General features: G+C 44.3%; 1 protein-coding gene across 1 annotated transcript in view; it reads left to right on the top strand.

Moving 5' to 3' along the window:
* PRKCH (protein kinase C eta) overlaps positions 1-18704 on the top strand; it is a 112337-nt gene extending 93633 nt beyond the window's left edge. The window contains exons 13-14 of the mRNA XM_068148941.1: positions 16080-16223; positions 17565-18704. Coding sequence (XP_068005042.1) covers positions 16080-16223; positions 17565-17711 — 291 coding nt within the window. The 3' untranslated portion in view covers positions 17712-18704. The remainder of the gene's footprint in view (positions 1-16079; positions 16224-17564) is intronic.
* Positions 18705-19203: the final 499 nt, after the last annotated feature.

Genomic DNA, 19203 nt, shown 5'->3' with positions numbered 1-19203 from the left:
AACAAGCCAAGAGACCTAACCTGGCTGTTCTGCCACTGGCTTATTCCTGCTCCTGATCAAATCAATATCTCTAAGCACTCCTTGGAGAGAGAAGGATAAGAGTATTACCTTTCCTTGTAAAAACACTGTGAACAAAGATACGTTTAAGACTGGGACCGGATGCTGCTAAATATTGTGGTAATAGAGGATCTAAGAACTAGTTGGATAGCACTGATTCAAAGAAATGAGGTAATGAAAGATGGGGCCATTTGAAGGAAAGAGGAGAATTTGTTTTCCTCAGGTCTTTAGTAGCAAGAATCTGAAAGCTTTCTGCTGAAAGGTTTCTGTTGTATGTGAACTGAGAAACTACTTTCTGTAGCTGAAAATGCATCTAATAAATTATACAGAAATCAACTGAGAATAAAATCTACTCCTTGAGGAGGCAAAGGGCTATGCTTTGAAATCACAAGTTGTGCTCGGGAGTGGTTGTTTGAAGGCCCTCTTGGGTTTTGGAAATAACCTGCAACATACTTCAATCTTTTATTTTTTCAAATGATGTTCAGACTCATTGCAGCTTCTGGAGCAGCGTTCATGTTGTTGGATTGGGACTAGAGTGCCTGAGCCAATTCCTCTTCTGCTGTGACAAGTAATAGCAGTGTGGATTTGTTGCAGGTATCTTGCATAAGTGTGAGGTGGAGATAAAATCTGCTCAGATAGATGCTCATCCTAGCAGGAACTTCAGGGTATAATCAGATATGATTTAGGCTTCTGATGGAATGCCTATAACCAGTGCAAGCTGCAGTCACCCCAGGCTCCTCTAGCCTGTGTTCTGAGGCCAACTTCTAACAGCGGGTCCCTGGCAAGCAGCATGTTGAGAAGCACTGGAGAAAGAGGGCCAAGAATTGGAGGAGTGAGCTAAGAATTTAAGTAGTGACCATCCAGGAGTCTCCAAAACTGCACAACCTAGCAATTGCTGGTTACTTGTTTGAAAAAGGTCTCCCCTCCAGCTGCTCTACTTGTCTGCTCTGTCATGTGTTGCTAGTGAAACCCAACTGAAAACAAAACTGCCTCTCTGAATGCACGTGCATTGCTCAAGAGATGCACTGCACTGACTGCTTTGGGGAAAAGGCTGTAGTTTAGGAGGTTAACCAGGAGCCTCGTGATTAACCAGTGGGAATTTGCACGAAACTGAAATTTTTACTGGAGCTTTAATTCTTCAGTATTTCTGTTGCCTGGGTGGCTGCTACCTGGAGGTGAATTTAGTATCTTATTTTACAACACTGGTGATTGTTGGCTACAGTCTGAATTTCTGCAGCTTAAGAGTGGCTGCTTTTGGGATCAAGACCTGTTCACTAGAAGAGCTTCTCATTTCTTCCTCCCTTTTTTTTTTATGCTGAGTTTTTAGAGGCATCAGACCATGTTTGCTTTAACAGGAAGGAAACATCCTGTCATGAGATTGTCTGGGGCTCTCGATGAAAATGGAAGAAACCCACACACTTTGATTTCTTTTGAATGATAACAAATACGATCACTGTTGAGATACTATATTTGCAGTGTGGTGATAATGTTTGGTCACTATTTTTAGGTGTCAGTATGACACAGGGTGGTGAACCTGTTTGGCTTTTTTTTTGTTGCCTTGTGGCTGTTTTATGAGGGAAGACAGTGTACTTTCTACTTACTAAATACAGACCCTTTTTTTCTGACAAACTTCTGTTAATGTTATTTCTCTTAGGTACAGCATTGTTATTATGCAAGCATCTTCTAATCACTACTGTGTTTACCTCCAAGAAAAAGTGAATTTGAGCTCCCTGATTTACAGCTGTGTCAGTGCATTGTAACCCACGATATTAAGAACTCTGGAAAACTGGAGCGCTCAACTGCTACAGTGACATAAATGAAAATAAGTAATTACATGGCAGGGGAAACCTATGGAAGACCAGGGAATTAAACCCAGCATCTCTTGTATTGCACACTAATGCCTTAATAGCCTTAATAACTGGATTATCCCCTCACTAAAAGTTGTGGCCCTAACCTTGGAGTAGTGAGAATTCACTTAGTCTTGAGTGGTACAATTAACGAGAATTTGCTTAGTCTTGAATAGTACAAAGATCTGAAACAAAAATCAAATTCTTCTACCAGGAAGATGCAATTAGGTGTTTGTGCTTAGAGATGCTTTACAAATGGATATGTCTAGGTTTAGAAAGCACTTTATCCATTTGCCTTCACAAAGAGCTTCACTGTAAAAAAGGATAATAGATTTTAGGACCCATTTCACAGATGGTGTTATTTAATTTTGCTTTTTTTACCATAATAGTGTTTTACCAATTTCCTCCTATCAGCAACCACCTATTCATCTTTACAAGTTTCCTGAAAATAACTAAAAGTCCTAGGACCTCATTTATGTTTCTGGGTGTTCCTGATCTGTTGTTAAGCATTGGAACCAAGGAAAACAAAATCAGCCTCAGCGCCCTGGGACACCTTGTTTAGAATTAATTGAAAGCGTAAATATTTGTGCTCTACAAAAAAGTTTTATCTATTTCTTTTTAATGTTTATTTGTCCTTGATATTTTTCCCTCAATAGCTGGGGAAAGAGTAGGGCACAGTGAAATTGGTGTAAATCAGCAGGTTCTTGATACAGTCAGTCCTCCCAGAGGAGAGAAATGGAAAATCTCATTCAGGTACCCTGCCCCATCTGAGCATGTCAGTGGGGAATTTAGGTATTGCTGGTTCAAGTCAGGCAATGAAGACTCAAATTGAAGCCTCCCCTGCTTGTGTGAGCATGTTGAAGTGGGCATGGAAAGTGCAGAAAAGGAAAATTGCTGCTGAATGGATTCAGACCTTTCAGCTCATTCTAAAGTTTTGCTTTGATTTTGATTCTGTTAAAAAAAACTTTTCTCCATTACCCTACCTGAATGCAGTCAAAAGGTGTTTATGCTAGAGGAGCTCTTGGGTTTGTGTCAGTATTTGGAAGAATTTCTCTCATGCTTTACCATCAGCCGACAAAATACTCACCAGAGTCTGAAGAAATTGTGAAACTTTGTGAGCATGTAGAGATCAGAGGCTGCCACACTGCATCTCTTAGGGTGAGAGTGCAGCTGGAGTTCGCTTTGTGACAGAGTGTGTGTGCTCTGTACTTGTGAATTGTCACTTGCAAAAAGTGCTGGAGCAAAGGATGTGTCTCTCCAGACAGCCAGAGGCTTTGAAATTCAGCTGAGTGAACTGCAAACTGAAATGCAATCCCTCTCGTTTCCCATAAGTGAGGTGGTATTTGGCAGTGTGTTTCACTCCCTTCATGTATGACTCAAATGCAATTCAGACTGTCTTGCTCACAGTCAAGCTTGGAGGGAGGGAAGAATGAAGGGACACATGAAAATTTGGTCTCAAAAGTTGATGGTGTGTGGTGAAAAGCAAATTTACAGGGAAAGCTGCAGGAATTTTCTTTTCCAGGTCTAGCTTTAGAAGAGGATAGAAGGGCTAATCCTATTGAGTTGCTCCATGAACTGTTGATCTGAAGTAGCAATGGCTGAGCCAAAGGCTCAAGTACAAGTTATTGCAGCTTAGATATTTTCACTCTCAGAGCCAGTTAATAGCAAGGGCTAGAAAGCAGCATTTCCCCAGGGAATTGTTAGCTCTACTCTGCCTTCTGCACCCTGGATTTCTGAACTGAGTCTGCTGAAGCTCAGGGTGTCTCTTGGTGTTTGTGGGCCAACCTCTAATCTTAATGTGAGTTCTGAAACCCTTCTGGCCTAGCTGAAATGATCCTTCCAAAAGTAGGGCTTGGACAGCCTTGCCTGTAGCTGTATGATTTGGAGACACAAAGGAGAATGAAGCCTCTTCTACCTCCAGCAGGTTAAAAACATGATTTTGAGTTTAGTGACTGGGCAAATATGGTTATGTCCCACTCCAAGTGATTTTCTTGTGAAAAATATACCAGGCAAGAAAAGAGGAAGGTGCGAAGGAAACTGTCTGTGGTTTTAGCAGCCTGCACTCTTGTCCAGTGCAGGTGGAATAGCATGGGGCATGGAGGGGGGAGGAAATTAAATTGCAGTGGATTAGTGCAAAGAGAGGGGTTGAAAGATGAGGGAGCTCAACTCATAGCAAACATGACCTGTGTCTTAGAGGAAAATGATGTCAGTAATGTAGTGCCAAGAATGCAAAAGAAAAACTTGAAGATGATCTGTTTTTCTAGAGAACAATAGCCTGGAAGTGATGTTGACTCAAAAGGCTGACTAAAAAGGCTCCAGTTTAGTGAACTGTGCTGCTTCATGTCACTGAATTTATTTCCCCTCTCCAGATACCCTGGTACTCTCTGCACCCTGACAACACCACTAAAGTCTAGCACACACCTCACCACCGCCAATTCCCCATTCTCCTTTAGACTTTGCTCTTGCAGACTTGAAGTCCTCTTTGCTTTGTCATGTTAACACCCAGGGGCTGTTGTGTTTGGGAAATTAATGCTTCAAACTCAGCAATAATGAAGCTCTGTGGGTCACCAGGAACCAGGTCCCCCTCTAATGACTTTATGCACTCAATTTTGGCTGTCAGAGGTCAAGGTGAAGGAGCTGGGATTTTCTTCCTGGCTTGTGCCAGTAGGCAGATGTGCAAGCTCGCACAGCACTTGGGAGCACCATAAGGGAGACTGGGCCACAATTTAAATGCAACCTCATTGTTTATAAAGGGCCTTGAAGCCTGACCAAAAAAGCCACTATCTAGAAAGGATAAGCCTCTTCTCCCATTCCTATGAGCCCATGTCACAGACTAACCCAGAAACAGAGGTCTTTCAATTACTTCATAAGGGTTTTTTTGGCTCGTCTGTGCAGCTAGCGCACACAGCAGTGGTCAGTACCGAGGGTTCATCAGGCAGCGTAACTTGTCCCTCTTTGCGAGGAGGCATCACACATGGGTTTTCAGGGGAGCCAGAAAAGAGCTCAAGAATGCTGCAGCACAGATGGCAACCAGCCACTTCATCTTCAGTGGGAGAGAGGTATGGGGGCCCTTCCACAACAGCTCAGATAATTTTCATCTTGTTAGTTAAAAAAGCCACCCAAAACTTCTATAGAAGTCTGTCGTTTCGTTGCTGCCCAGAAGAGTGAATATGAGGAGGCCTTAGGTCCCTCAGTAACTCAGGTAACCATCAGACACAAGAGGTCACCCCACAAGGTACTATAATGAATAGTGTATTGCTCCACCAGCAATTTCTCTTGAGTTGATGGGGGAAGTCTGTGGGGATTATTTAAAAATGTGGCCCAACTCTATCTTCATACAAGAGGTTAAATTACAGAGCACTGATGGTGAATTGTAGAAGTGATTTGTGTGTCCATATGCATACACAGAAATAAATTAGCAGCTAGGGAGCAGGAGAGTGTGTGTGTGTGTGTGTTAGGGTTTTCTCCTTTCCTAAATTTGCAGGTGATACCAGGTAAGAAAAAACAGAATTTGAAGGGTGCCCTCCTTCACCCCACCTTGTGAAACTGAGCAGTGTTTCCCTTCATTTCGTAGGAATTCTAAGTGATGGCTCCTAATGAGAGCCTAATGTTTGTGGGTGTGCATGTGAGATCTGTCCAGGACTCCCTGGGGAGTACAGGGTTTAGTTGTTCATTTCTTGCCATTCAAAAAAAATCAAGAACTTCTAATGTCCCCTGTGGTCAACAGCACAAGGCAATCCAATCTGGCAGCATGCAGGGTAGCAGCTCCAACAGAGCTCTTGGAGACTTGTGCTGTGCTGCATGTATTTATCTTAACAGTCTGAGAAGAAACAAGATTGGAGAAAGACAGAAATTTCCTCCGGGCACTCCACCCAAGCCCAACCGAAGGGAAGAAAGCACAGTGAACATTTAGCTGTACTGCAGGAGGAGCGAACTACCCATCGTAAGGGCATGCTGTCATGATTGCCCGAATCCATGATGAAGACCCCATTTCTATGCACTGCAGCTTATTTTCAGAAAGGCTGAAAATGGATGGATGAGTGCTCCATACTGAACCAGACTGGTTCCACTGCTGTCAGCAACTTGAAAAGGCCATTAATGAGGAGAGAAGGCAGAGGCCAAGGTTTTCATGCAGAAAGACTTAGAGGCACTTTTTTTTTTAACATAATCTAAGTGAACAGTCTGCAGTGATGGAGTGGAGGGGCAGGAGCTCTTTTCAGACTGCTGGCAGGGATGTCTAAGTTCAGGAGAGAAGCAGATGGTCCAAGCTGCCTACTTGCTGCAGCTCTTAGCCCCAACGTCAGTGTGGAGGATGAGATCTTCTGACCTGCTCCTTGGAGAAATTTATTTTTCTCTTGCACTACACTTGCTCAGGTCCAACACCCCTAGATACTGGTCAGAACTCCTTGTCATCTGCTCAGGTACCACAGTAGTGTCTGTGTCCTCCCTGCGTGCTAAAGCAAGCAGCACGTGACTCAAAACACTTGGGCTGTGCTTTGCTTGGCACATCCAAGCTCAGTGAATATGTGCTCCCTGCTGAAGCACACCTTTTCCTGAAGTCCTGGGCAGTCAGTTTGGCCACTGCATGAGTCAGCCCAAATCCCCATGTTTGTATTCCCTGAGCCTCCCCTCAACACTTGCAAGGTGTGAAACAAGGCAGTCAGATGTGAATGGTGCAAGGTTGCCTATGTTTCCTTTACATGACTCTGCACAAGGCTCATGTCTCTCCTTTGCACTTGCATTTTACAGATCTCTGCCAGGTTCTTTCTTTGCAACAGACAGGAAAAGGCAGATAATCTGTTTCACATGCAGTGCTGGAATAGCCAGAATGAACTTGTTTCTGAATGAACCAGATGCTGGGAAGATTTTTTTAGACAAAGATTAAAAGGAAAATGAACAACACAATGCTGGACCCACTGAAATCAAAGAGAGAACAAGATGAGCTCACTGCTTTAGCCTTAGAGCTGAGGAGCCTGCTAACAAAAGCAGATATTAAAAATGCTTTCAAATATGCCAATAAATTATTCTCTTTGGCATCTCTTCAGAGTTGGCAGGCTCCATAAATCCTCTTGCACAGTTTGATTAAGCTTTGGCTGTCAGAGTCAGGCCAGTATTTGAATCTCTCTGTGAAACTCTATGCCAGATCTGTGTAAATATTTTTTTTTCTCTTTATTTTGTGTTTTAGAAAGGCTTTCATCTTTCATTTCCTGGTTGGCTCGAAAGCTTCGGCAGCAGAAGCAGGATTCTGGAGCCTGTCGCTTCCCAACTGGGAAGGAGTTCTGCAGTTTTAAATTATCTTTTGTCTAGACCATATTTGCCATTAACACACTGTCGTGAAGTGTCAGTGCTCTGCTCCACCAGATTACCTTCTTACCTCATTTGCCTGAGCTTGCACATCCATCTCTGTAACATGCTGTCTCATACTCTTTGCCTCCTAACTCTCAAACAACAAACAGCTTTCCCAGTGATTTTAATCTCTTCTATGGATTGATCACACTCCTTTCGGGAGTGCTTCTCTTCCACACAGTAATAGTCTCATGCTGCTAAATAATTCACTATGAAAGAAAACTAAAGCCATCTCCACAGAGCTTGCCAAGGCCAAATGAATCTTGAAGTAGTCATTAGGTCTTTTACCTTTCTCTTTCCAACAGGGTGAAATTAGCTTCTTGTTTAAGCCCCTCAGCATGCTGGTTCAACTTAGTTTTTTAACAAAAGTTCCTAACCCAGCCTATTGTAATGTCAGGTGTGACTCATCTCCCTCTTTTCTGCCAAGGACTGAGGAACAAAGTCAAGGAGCATTCATTGCGTCGACTTGGTATTCCCCCTCTTTTTCTGCTTGCTCCTAGGTACTTGGGCAGAAGCAATTACCATGGTTCAGCCAAGACTTGTGGCCTGGGCTCGCTGCTCAACTCTGTGATTACAGACCCTCAAAGGCATTTTGGTGAAGTTTCGGTTTTGGGGGAAGGCTCAAGGGTTCCCTTAAGAACCTGGGTTCGTTCTACCTGGAGTAGGGAATGATTGCTGACTGATGGGACCAGCTCTTGCTGTGAAGCCACAGCAGATGCGGGTCAGTCCACCTGACTGGGAGGTCTCAGCACCTTGGTAAGGGTAATGAATCTCCAACTATCCCAGCTCTTCAGGTCTATAGGTCTTACTTGTCCTTCCAGCTTCGAACTTTCTGACATGATGTGCCTTTTCAGGAACTTGAAAAGTAAAAGAATTGAAATATAACCAAGACCACAAAAAAGAAAAATCTTTGAAGTATTTTCTTGGGTTTTTTTTTTTTTTTCCTTTTTCCCTTAATTGGCCTTTACATGTTTGTCTGGGGCTCTTTAGTCCCCTTTGTACTTGACCCTATGTAAATAGACCACCCACGACTGTGTAATAGATCCCTGGTTGCTCTTGACATGACTATCAGAAAAGGATTAATTGTTTTCCCATGCAACCCTAGGGAGATATTACCACAGCCTAGAATGAGAGTGGGATCATGCCCCTAGCCTGTTAATAAGCATGATGCTCATTCTTCCTCCATGTTTCTGTTACTCAGATTGATGCATTGATTTAGTAATTGACCTGCATATCCCCATGTTGTACCTCTTAGTCCAGTTGGGGTCATTTAAAAACAGCAGACAGAGTTTGAGACTGTCGGAGCAGCCCATGCACCAGGTGGGAATTGAAGTAGGCTCATCAGTTCTGAAAACACAGGTTTCCGGAGTGATGCTGGGACCAAAACTTCTGTTAAATGTTTTTCATATCTAATGACTATAGTTAATGTCAGCTTATTATTATTTATTACAGGAGTAGCAAAGAGGATAATTGCGTTTGATACCTGTGGCCTTTTCATTCTGCATTAGTGTTTGTTGATGAGTGGGGAGAGACAGGGAAACAGGTAGAGATTTCAGCACAGTGTGGAACAGACGCACTTAGACAACATTTAATTCCCATATTTTGGACCAAGGTCTCGGCTGGTGATAGTCAGCAAAGTTACTTTGGTTTACACCAGCAGGAGATTTGGAGCCAGATGTCTCTCCCTGACATGTGAGTTGCTCTATCTACCTTGGTTTATTTTGCTTGTCTGTCTTGCTTAGCACTGTTTGCAATACAGTTAATCCTTCTCCTTCCCTCAAGCTTTGACTGGGCAGCAGTGAGCAGCCATCTCTGCATTAGGGGAAAGCAAGATCAAATTTGTCTGCTTAATATCCACTGTGCTGACATTTTGTCTCTTGCCTGTGGCTGGCACTTTAAACATGTGACTGCTCTCATGCTCATTGTTACAGTCTTCTGCCTTTCAGGAGCATGGCTGAAGATTGGGTTTTACCTCCCTTTCCATTTCTCTTTTTATCTGGAAAAGGAAATAACAGAGATTGTATACTCTTTCTTCCTCCTCCCCTCCTTAAATTCTTTTCAGGACAGTCTTGAACTTTTAAGACCTGGCACTGCACTCTGTGGATCTTCTCTGCAATGAAGGATTTCACCTGCTCACAGTTTTCTGTAGCACCCTGTGCATGGGTGGGTCACAATCTGGCTCAGCACCACAATGAATTGCATTAGTACAAATCAGGGCTTTTAGCAATCAGTTTTGTTGTGAGAAGGGTATAAAGCCAGAAGGCCACGTGCCCTCTAATGGCTGCAATCAGAGAAGATCCCCAGTGTAAAACAGAAGGAGAGTTTGAGAGCACTGCAATGACTCCAAGTCCTATTCTGAGCAGCACAATCATCACTGAAGGTCAGTAGGACTTGGGCTTCCAAATGCCTGGCTCACACCCACAGCCAAATCACTGCAGTTTATGTTACCAAGTATTAGCTGAGCTGCTGTAGATAGAGCTTCCATGGGACATCTCTCTTGACCACTTTGCTCCCAGAGCAGTGGAGCCTTAGGTGACACCATTTAGTGAAAGCAGGCTGGGCTGACTCCCGACTCCCTTGCTTCCCATAACATATTTGTGTGTCTGAGCCCTGGAATGCACAAATGTACAAAGAAGTGAGGCATGACTGTGAGCACTGCCCAGGCAGGACTGTGATGGGGGGTGATGGGAGCCCTGCCCAAGAGAGCAAAAGACAAAACTGTCTCAAAACAAGCAGCTTTGTATTAAAAAAGAAGGCGGGGTTGGGGGGTGGGGGGGGTGGTAGTAGGGAGAAAAAGAAAGTCTCTCTGCTATGCTAATGTCTCCTGGCTTCCTGTCATTAAAAATAATACAGACATTAGCAGTCGGAGCCATAGAGCCATCTTTCTTCTCCCCTCTTTGGGGAGGGTGAAGGCTAATGAAACCCCAGACTGCCTTACATAATAGGTGGCCAAACTGTTTTCGGCAACTTCAGCATTCAGTGGAGAGATTCACGGAGGGAAGCCTTAATTAGAGTAATTGCTCTATTTATATAACGATTCCCTTTTGTCTGAGATCAAATAGATCTTTGAGAAATATTATTTCCTTTTGAGTTAATTTCTGCCCTGTTAGTTTAGCTCATGAATCTTAATGAAGATGAGTGTGTTTGGTATCTCCTGATCTCCCTGCTCTCCCTCATTACTAGAGGGGAGACTTTGGGGCACTAATCTGTACTGCTGCTGCTTTGGGAGAAACACCAACAGGCAGGAAATGTTAAGAGCATGAACAGGGAAATCTTGCTTTCCTTTAGTGGTTTGGGTTAGACTGTTGCATTGGCACAGTTCTGGATAGGGGTCCTCTGAGGCTTGTGATGTGAGGGAGAAGAGGTGAGACTGAGGGTCTGCCATTGAATCTGTGACAAGCTGTCCTTGGGGTCCTGGCAAAATGAAGCAATGAATTTCTCTGAGTCCCTGCCTATAGGAAGGAGGAGAGCCTACATCTCTGCTATGTGCTTGCATTTGAAAGATGAGCTACTCAGGAACATGGCCTTTCTCTTACAGGGTGAATTGCCCAGCCCAGGGCAACAGAATCCTCATGGGAGCTGGTGCATCTAAGATACTCTTTAATACAAGAAATAATACTTCTCATCCAGATGGTTGACAATATGAAGGGAATGTCTGAGCAGAAAGTTGTATTCCTCTTCCTGCAGAGCATTAATTTTATGAAGGGCTCTGGGCTTGTCTATGTTCTCCTAGAATGTGATCCAATTTCATGCAATCTAGTCACTGTCATATTAGTTTGGAAATCAGTTTTTCTGGTTTGCATATGTAAAACCTATTAGAGATTCCAGTATTAAGGGAACTTGTAAGTTCAAGGAAATTAGTGCTTAGAAACATCTATTTTGTGTAAACATCACTTGGCCAACTTCCAGACCATTAGACTGGTTTGCATACTCAGCCTCCTGAACCAGAAGTGGCAATGGTGCATGTGAGCAGCCCTGGAGAAGTCCAGTACAGCCTTGCCCACCATGCTAGGGGACATGGAACCCCTCCCATCATAGTCCAAGCCATGTAGTGGGTGAAGACAGGACCAGTGCAGGTCCCCTGCTCTCCCTCACCTGCTTGTGGGCTGAGCTTCCAAGGTTGACACAGTGTTTTTATTTTATTTATTTCCCCCCCTCCCCAACAGTTGGCACTACTACCTCGGCATTTTTTCCTTGTAACTTCATGGGCTCTCTGTGGACTAATCTCAAGCTTTTAATTTCTTGTCGTGGCTTGTTGCATTTTCTTTCAGCACATGTTTTCAAATGAATCTTGTGAAGTCATGGTTTTGGCTCATTCCAGCTGCTGCTTTTGGCTGCGAAGCTGCTGAGAGGGTTAGCTGAGGTCAGCGAGAGCCACGCTCAAGTTTGCTGCTTGGCAAAATGTTGTAGCCCAGAGAGGCACAATCTGAGGATTCTCCCAAGGGACTCTATACCAGGAATAGGATAATTCTCCGTGGTTGGTTGTGATCACAGAGCAAGAGCTTGATGGCCTGGTTCAGGTTTAAGATTGGGTAATCTTGCTGCTGGTTTTGCTGGGGAGCATCTTGGATTTGGGTGATTACATGTTTCTTTTTGCTCACGAATATCTTTGGTTTGCCTTGTTGTTGTTACTGTCGAATTTATTTCCTGTGTTTCTTCACTGAGCTTTGTGTGCCAGAGGTTGAGATTTGTGCTGGATTCTGGATTATCACACAACATTAGAAATACTCTGTAAACATTAGGAGGTCACATTTTCCCACAAAAACCCAAAACTTTCTGCTGAACGTCATCTCTCACCACCCACAAAAACATTGGAGGGTTGGACTTGGAAGGACATTTAGGGCTATTCAACCTATGAAGCAAGAGTCAAACTCTGGCCTTCCTGTGGATGCCAGGAAGGGCCAGCACTTTGTAAGACATTTCCAGCTGTTTCTGAACGCAGCTGAAGTGATCAGGTAAAAGGTCTGCAGAAACCTTTCCCCTGTGGAACCTTCACATGTGCAGAGGGCAGTGTCTGTGTGCTGTGGGTACTTGGCTTTATTCCTCCTCTTGTATAGTTCAAGACATAGGTATGGGCTCCAGCTACTTATTTCAGAGATGGGGGCTGAGATTGTAGTTAAGTTCCTCAGAAATCCTAAGTTCATTGTTTTCTTTTCTAGAAGTGCCATCAACAGAAGTGGCATGAGACAAGTTGTCAGATGCTTCCCTGTTGCAGCAGAGAAATGTTAGTACTGCTGAAGGAAGAGAGAGAGAGAGATTCATGGGCCTCTGAGCCTTCTGGAGGTCACTATAGCTGTTTGTTTTTTTCTGATGTACTGGACAACACAAACTAAAACTTTATCCAGGTTTTTGTCAGTGCAATAATTTCTGGTGAATTCAAGTAGTGTTTGAGAGGGTTAGTTACTCTTTTTAGTAGAAACTGCCTTCAAACATTTAGTCCTTTACTTATGTATAGCTCTTTACAGTAAGGCAGGGAACTGTGTTTCAGTGCAAAACGTCAGTCCGGTATCTGTTGGAGTCACTGTCTGCACTCCCTACTTTTCAGCCCAAACGTCAGGTAAAGACTGGAGCCACTTCCCAGAGAGAACACCGCACCCTCACCTGGCTATGACTGACCTGCTGTCTCCAAAACTGACCAGGAGATTTTATATAGATGAGGAGCAGCAACGGCAAATCTCCTGTCTTGTGCCACAGCCCCTGGGTGCAGAGGTGTGTGTGTACCTCCACAGGCTGGGTAAACCACCTGGCTGCTGCGGCTGCCTGGAATATGGAATCGTATCTCACCCTACCTTGTGGCGCTGTTCAAAGGCAACACTTTCCCTGCCAGTTCCCTTGTGCCAATGCAATTGAGGCCTCAGTGCTGCATACAATACATTTATCAGGGATGGGAGTTACTGATAAGAGACCAAACGTCCTTTGATGTCTCACCCTTTTGCTGAAGCAGGCTAGTTTGAGTCTGACTGTCCATGAAGGGGAAGCCTCTTCACGTTGTAGAGTGTATGATTTATACTGACTTTCAAAGTCCTGCTAGCCTGCAATTAGGTGCTTGCAGTATCTGGGAAATATTCATAGATAAACCTGTCCAGAGTGGTTTATGGTGGTGTGGGTCACTCCAGCCCTTGTTACCCTTGTGCTTCAAAGCCCTCTTCTTACAGAGCAAGAGGGGCAGCAGAACTGAGCTCATGCCTGACAGCTGGGGAAGGTGCTGTTTAAGCAGGTGTTCCAGAGGTCAGCTCAACCAGGAGGATGTGTTCCAGTAGTGGGTAAATTTGAAGCCTTCACTCTCTTCCAGTCTCCTTTGGGCATTCAGTGTGGAGTAGATGGTGCCTGGTTATCCAGCTGGTGTTTCTCAATTTGTGGGTCCAATCTTCAAATCAGAGCTGGCCAGTTGAACATGAACAGTCATTTTGAGTGTCCAAGCAGCCCACCTGAAGGGATGGCCCATGCTTGATCCTCATTGTCTTAATAAGAAGCATGTTTTCATCAGCCAGGAATGCATTTATGTTGGCTTTCAGCTAGCTGCATTGGATGCTTTTGCCTGGTACAATTTTGGCATCATGTGGAATAAAGAAAGCAAACAGGAATGTAAACAAACTTTTATATCCCAGGACTTGGAACTGGTCAGGCAGTCCAGTTTAGGTTTTGGTCTTATATGGTTGAGCATAATTAGGAACGCAAACAAATCATCTTACCAGCCCTTTGCAGAGATTACTTGTTTTCATGATGTGTTTTTTTTTTTTCCCCCCCCCCCTATTCTCTGCATTTAGCAGAAGCTTCCGGATGCAAATGATGCAGTGGTGGGTCATTCCCAGCAACAGCAAGCTCTGATCTTGTTTGAGCCTTCTAGGTGTTCCAGTAATGCAAATAAGAGCTACTGAGGTGCAGATATCCATGTATGGGGACAAAGAAGCTAGGCAGGGAATTTCTGGAGAAAGATGGGGCTGCCAGGATAATTCTGGCCTGTTTTGCAAACCAAAGAAGTTTAGTTCAAGACCTGCAAAGGCTTGTCTGAACTAGGTCTCAGAGATTTTGGCTTGACCCATTTCTTATTTGGAAACAAAGATGTTGTCTGGGAATCAGTATCCCACAAAAATTTTGGAGCAGTGTCTCTTGGGAAACAAATTGTGTTTGGATTCTGCTTGTAGAAAGGGAGAAGAACAGGTTGAAAGGGTTGGGGAGACAGAGGTCTGTTTGTCCTTGGGTTCAACTCTGAAAATGCTACATAAGTGAGGTCTGAAGAGCCCAGAGAAATATGGGAAGGCCCCAGCTGCATATAGCCATGCTAGCTTTGCTCCTCTCCTGGTGATTGCTCTTACAAATCTGGATGGACTCAGCAGCTCTTTTTTCTGATATTTTGGGTGGAATGGTGGTTCTGCTTTAGGGGATCCTGTGGCAGCACACATTCTTGAAGGTCTCAGGAAGACAGAATGGAGCTGAGGTTTATGTGATAATGTCAGCAGAATCTGGAGTCCTACAAAGTTCCAGCTGCAGATGCCTCATCTATTTTGCCTCTGAAGCTCCCTCAGGATGGGGTATTGGGGTGACTTCTAAGATAAATCTGGTAGTTATCTTTCTTTCCCATCTTCTCTGTAGGTAAGGAATGACCAAAGTTTTTATCTGCTTATCCTAGGAGAATTTGTGCTTTCTGAAAAACTCCTACAGCCAGAGTGAAGCTGGTCTCTCACTTGCACCTCCACTTCTTTTTGTTTCCCTGTTGCTGAGATGCAGCAGACTTGGTCACTGCAGAAACAGTGACCGATTGTCTGGTTTGGCTGGTTCAGCTGTTTGCTAAACATAATGCTCTTTCATCTTCGAGGAAATCGTCTGGACACCTCCACCAGAGTGGAGCTTGCTTTATGCTGCTGTTTCAAAAGGCAAATAAAAGCAGCTGCTTTTTCAGTTTACACATAACCTGATTTCTCTAATGAATTAGAAATATTTTGGAGGAGAGGAAAGGTTGGTTCTCACTGAATTTTTAAGAACTGTAATGCTAAATTAACAAGCCAACTAGCTCTTTTCCTGCCAGAGGAAAGGATTCTTCTTCTCCCCCAATATTTCCCTTGTCCTTAAGAAATACCTGCAACACTCACACTTCTTCATTCTTGTTTGGACTTAAAGGGCACCTGCCCGGGCTTCTTGTACTGTGTGTGTGACGTGAGGCTTCTCTCATTGCTCCCTGGCAAATCAGGGTACTTTGGCTGAGGTTTCAGATTTTTGTTCACTGGTAGTGGAGTAAAAATATTTTTAAACACATCATTTTTTTAGAGTTTTTTCCATTTAGCAAGAAGACAGTAGCCTGTCTGCTCTCAGCTGCTCAGAGTTTGAGGGGACTCTAAAAGCCAGTACCTCACTCATTTTCCTGTTTCCTGAGATGACAGGAATTAAAGTGAAGGCTTCTGGCTGTGCTTCAGCCATCTGAAGCTTAGGAAAAAGAGACAGCTCAGGATTGACTCCTGTCCAAAGCCTGGCTGGCTGGCGAGCAGCATTTGAGAGCAAGCTTGTATTCTAGAGAAAGTAATGCAGAAATAAATAGACACCAAAATCTTTGTTACAAATGGTGCAATTGAACTTTCTTTTCATACTGTGGTAACCAAGTATTTGACCAAAAAAAAAAAAAAAGAAGGACCAGGAAAAATACACCTCGACTCCTTCCTCCAGGGAATGAGTCAAGTGCCTTGCGCATGGTTCCTGTACAATGAAGTTGAGAAGTCTGGCCAGCAACTGGGTTCAACAGGAAAGCTGAGGACAAGCTTTTGTGTGACTACTAATAGTCCTTCTCCTGTGTCCCTGCTGGATGGGAGGAAACAAACAGCCCTTTTTCTTTTGCAGTTCATGACAAAAAACCCCAACATGAGGCTGGGCAGCCCGGGGCTGGGTGGTGAGAGTGCAATTCTGCGGCACCCCTACTTCAAAGATCTGGACTGGGACCTGCTGAACCAGCGTCAGATGGAGCCACCGTTCAGGCCACGAATTGTACGTGGGAAGGAGGCGGGCAGGGAGGGATCCTGGGGGTGATTTTCCCTCTTTGGGGCTCTGTAAGCAAGTTTATTCCTGTGAGATAGGAAAGGAGGTGAAGGCTCTGGTCTTGGCTTTTCTTCTGGTTGGCCACATTATACTGTACTTGTCACTTTTCCCCTCTGTGCTTGATAATCAAAGGTTGCTCAGCTGAAAGGTGCATGTTTGTAAAAGCAGCTGCAGCAGGTTAGGCATCAAACTACCCTTCACCTTACCCCAAACATAATGCAGGTAAGTAATTCTCAATTTGACCACCCACTTCCCGACTGAACTGTCTGTCTTTTTTCTTTGTACAGCACCAGCAGAGTGCTTCCTGCTCATGCCACTGTTAGCTCAGTGGTTCAAATGGCAAACAGGCTGCAGAAGGGACAGTGTTGCTGCTTTTCTGATGGGTGCCACATAGCCCAAAGGATGTGCCTTTCCACATCCTTTGTAGAGACTTTCCAAGGCTATCTCTGTGGCTTCCTTGCCTTGGAAATTGTGACTTGGGGTGACTTTGTCTCATGTTGTGGTCACTGCAAACTCAGAGTGGCAGTGACACAGTCCTGCTCTGAGAAGCTCACTAGGTGCAGGATCAGGTGCTCAGGCAAGCTGTGACAGCTCAAGATCAGACCCTTGAGCTGTTTCTTAACCCAAAACAAAGACTAAGGGAACATCCTCAGTACCTCATGAGATGGGCACTAGACTTCAGTGTCAATAAAATACGTAGTTCTGGATACGGGACAAGCACATGCCTTGTCAGAATGTGCCATGCACTCTGTGTGTGCGCATTGCGAACAGACACACTTTCTGGTGCATAGCAAGGCATCCAGTACCTGGAGGCAAGCCATTTGTCTTCCCACAGCCCACTAATTTGTTATTGTGAGAGTTCAATGGCTCACACCCCCACACTACCCCCAAACACATCTGGGACACTCGGCAGATAAGGAGGGACTTTGTACAATCAGCTGTCTGGGGACACAAGAAGTAACTGCTTCAAATGACTGGGTCTATGCTGTCACTTGAGGAAAGGAACTGACTTATATACCCTGCCATATCTGGGCAGACAACTCTTCAGAGGTGGTGCCAGTTAAATCAGAGAGTGGTTTGCCTGTCAGAAGCCTGCAGAGGCGCTGAAAGGGTTTACACTGGTTCTGTGAGGGCACTCATCTGATCTCAGTCCAATGCCAGAAAAAGCTTTCAGTAAGCTCAGCCTAGGTTATTGCACTTATGACTATCCTAAGGATGCAGAATCAAGATCGAGCAGGTGATACATACTCACATCATCTCTTTTCTTTGTTTTTTTTTTCTATTTGACAGAAGTCCAAAGATGACGTGAGCAACTTTGATCCTGATTTTATAAAAGAGGAGCCCATCCTGACTCCCATTGAAGAAGGAATTCTTCCCATGATAAACCAAGATGAATTCAGAAACTTTTCATTCACAAGCTCAGAACTGCAGCAGTAGCTACAGCTCTGGGGAAGGGCTGCTGAAAGGACTGGGGGGAAAGGAAATGAAAACTAAGTTTACCAGAAATTTCATTCTCAAGGAGTAACAGTGCACTGACTTTATGCAATACAGCAGCACCACTGTCAACGTTACCTTAATGTGAAATTGAAACCTTCCTGTGTTTGTAGGATTCGTGCAGCTCTTGGATCAAATATTGACGGGGTGGAACAAAGCTGATATTGTAGATAGCTGATGCAGACAGAGAGTTGAATGCTGAGCTAGTTGGCTCAGCCTGAATGTTGCTGCTTGCAGTGGATTCAAGGAGTCAGCGTGAGCTTGAAACAAGTGTCTTGCAGCTCTGAGCCAAACAGACTTGTCACAATTCTGATTGTTTGCAAGACTATTTTGAGGAGTCTCAGCACTGTCCGGCATTTTGGAGCCACGATCCAGCACCCATGGCCTGACTGAACCAAATGTTCCTACTGACTTTCCCTGTTTCTTCAGTATTTATTTCTTTCTGAAGGACAAATGTCTCTTTGCCACTGTTTGGGTTTTCCTGTGAAATATTTCATCGTGCTGACTAGCAGAAGGAAAACCCCAAATGCCCTGTGCCCCACACAGATCCTTCCAAACCCAGGGGAAGTCACGTGCTCGTAGTGTGTTCCTGTTTGTGCGATATGAAAAGTTTTAGTGTTTGCATTCTGTGAAATGCCTTTTTACATCATGCATCTTCAATGCTCCTTTCTTTGCCTCCCGGCTGGCTTCTACTATAATGTAACTTGTAAAACCTTACTGTTTATTTAGGCCCATTCTATTTAATTATGCTACACAGAGCCCCTTTTGTGGGTTTAGTGCCTCATTAAAATTTTGATCCAAAATGGTAGCACTTGAATTATTTGTAGCACTATTGTGATGGGAGCTGCAGAGCTGGCCAGCTGCTTGCAAGCGGAGTCGTTGGCCCACAGGTAATTCGAAAGGACAACTTTCTCCCGTGAGAACAATAAACCTTATCTAAGAAAGAGGGTGGCTTACTTTGGCTTGGATTTAAGAATTTGTTACTCACAGAGCACTTATCAGTTGCAGCCTCAAGTCTCTGCACCAGACAGACTGAGGCAATTTTTCAGGGTGATTTGTAGCAACCAGATGCTCTAAGAAATGATTCTGGGCTGTCCCTGATCTTCTGGAAGTTGGCAGACCTTTGCACTCCTTGGCAGCCTTGATGCTGTATGTCAGCCTCTTCCTTTGCAGATAAGAATTACTGGAGAAGGATTTCTAACCTCCTGCAAAACTGATCATGCTCATAAAGTGCTAGTCGCTTCCTTTAGATTGAGAGAAGGGCGAAGTGCAGCAGAGAGAGGCGCTTGTGCACAGACCTTGTACTGCTGCAGCTGTGGAGGTGACATTGGGGAACATGAGCCTTTGTCAAGGAAATTACACAGGTACAACTTTCATTGCAGCACAGATCCACCAGTATGTATGTGACCACCTTCTGTGAGACCAAGAGAAAAAA

The sequence above is a fragment of the Melanerpes formicivorus genome, unplaced genomic scaffold, assembly GCF_026170545.1.
Source record: "Melanerpes formicivorus ecotype bairdi unplaced genomic scaffold, bMelFor1.0.p_v2 SCAF_17, whole genome shotgun sequence".
Lineage (NCBI taxonomy): Eukaryota > Metazoa > Chordata > Aves > Piciformes > Picidae > Melanerpes > Melanerpes formicivorus.
Note: the sequence above shows the minus strand (reverse complement) of the source record. Positions and strands in the feature narration are given on the sequence as shown.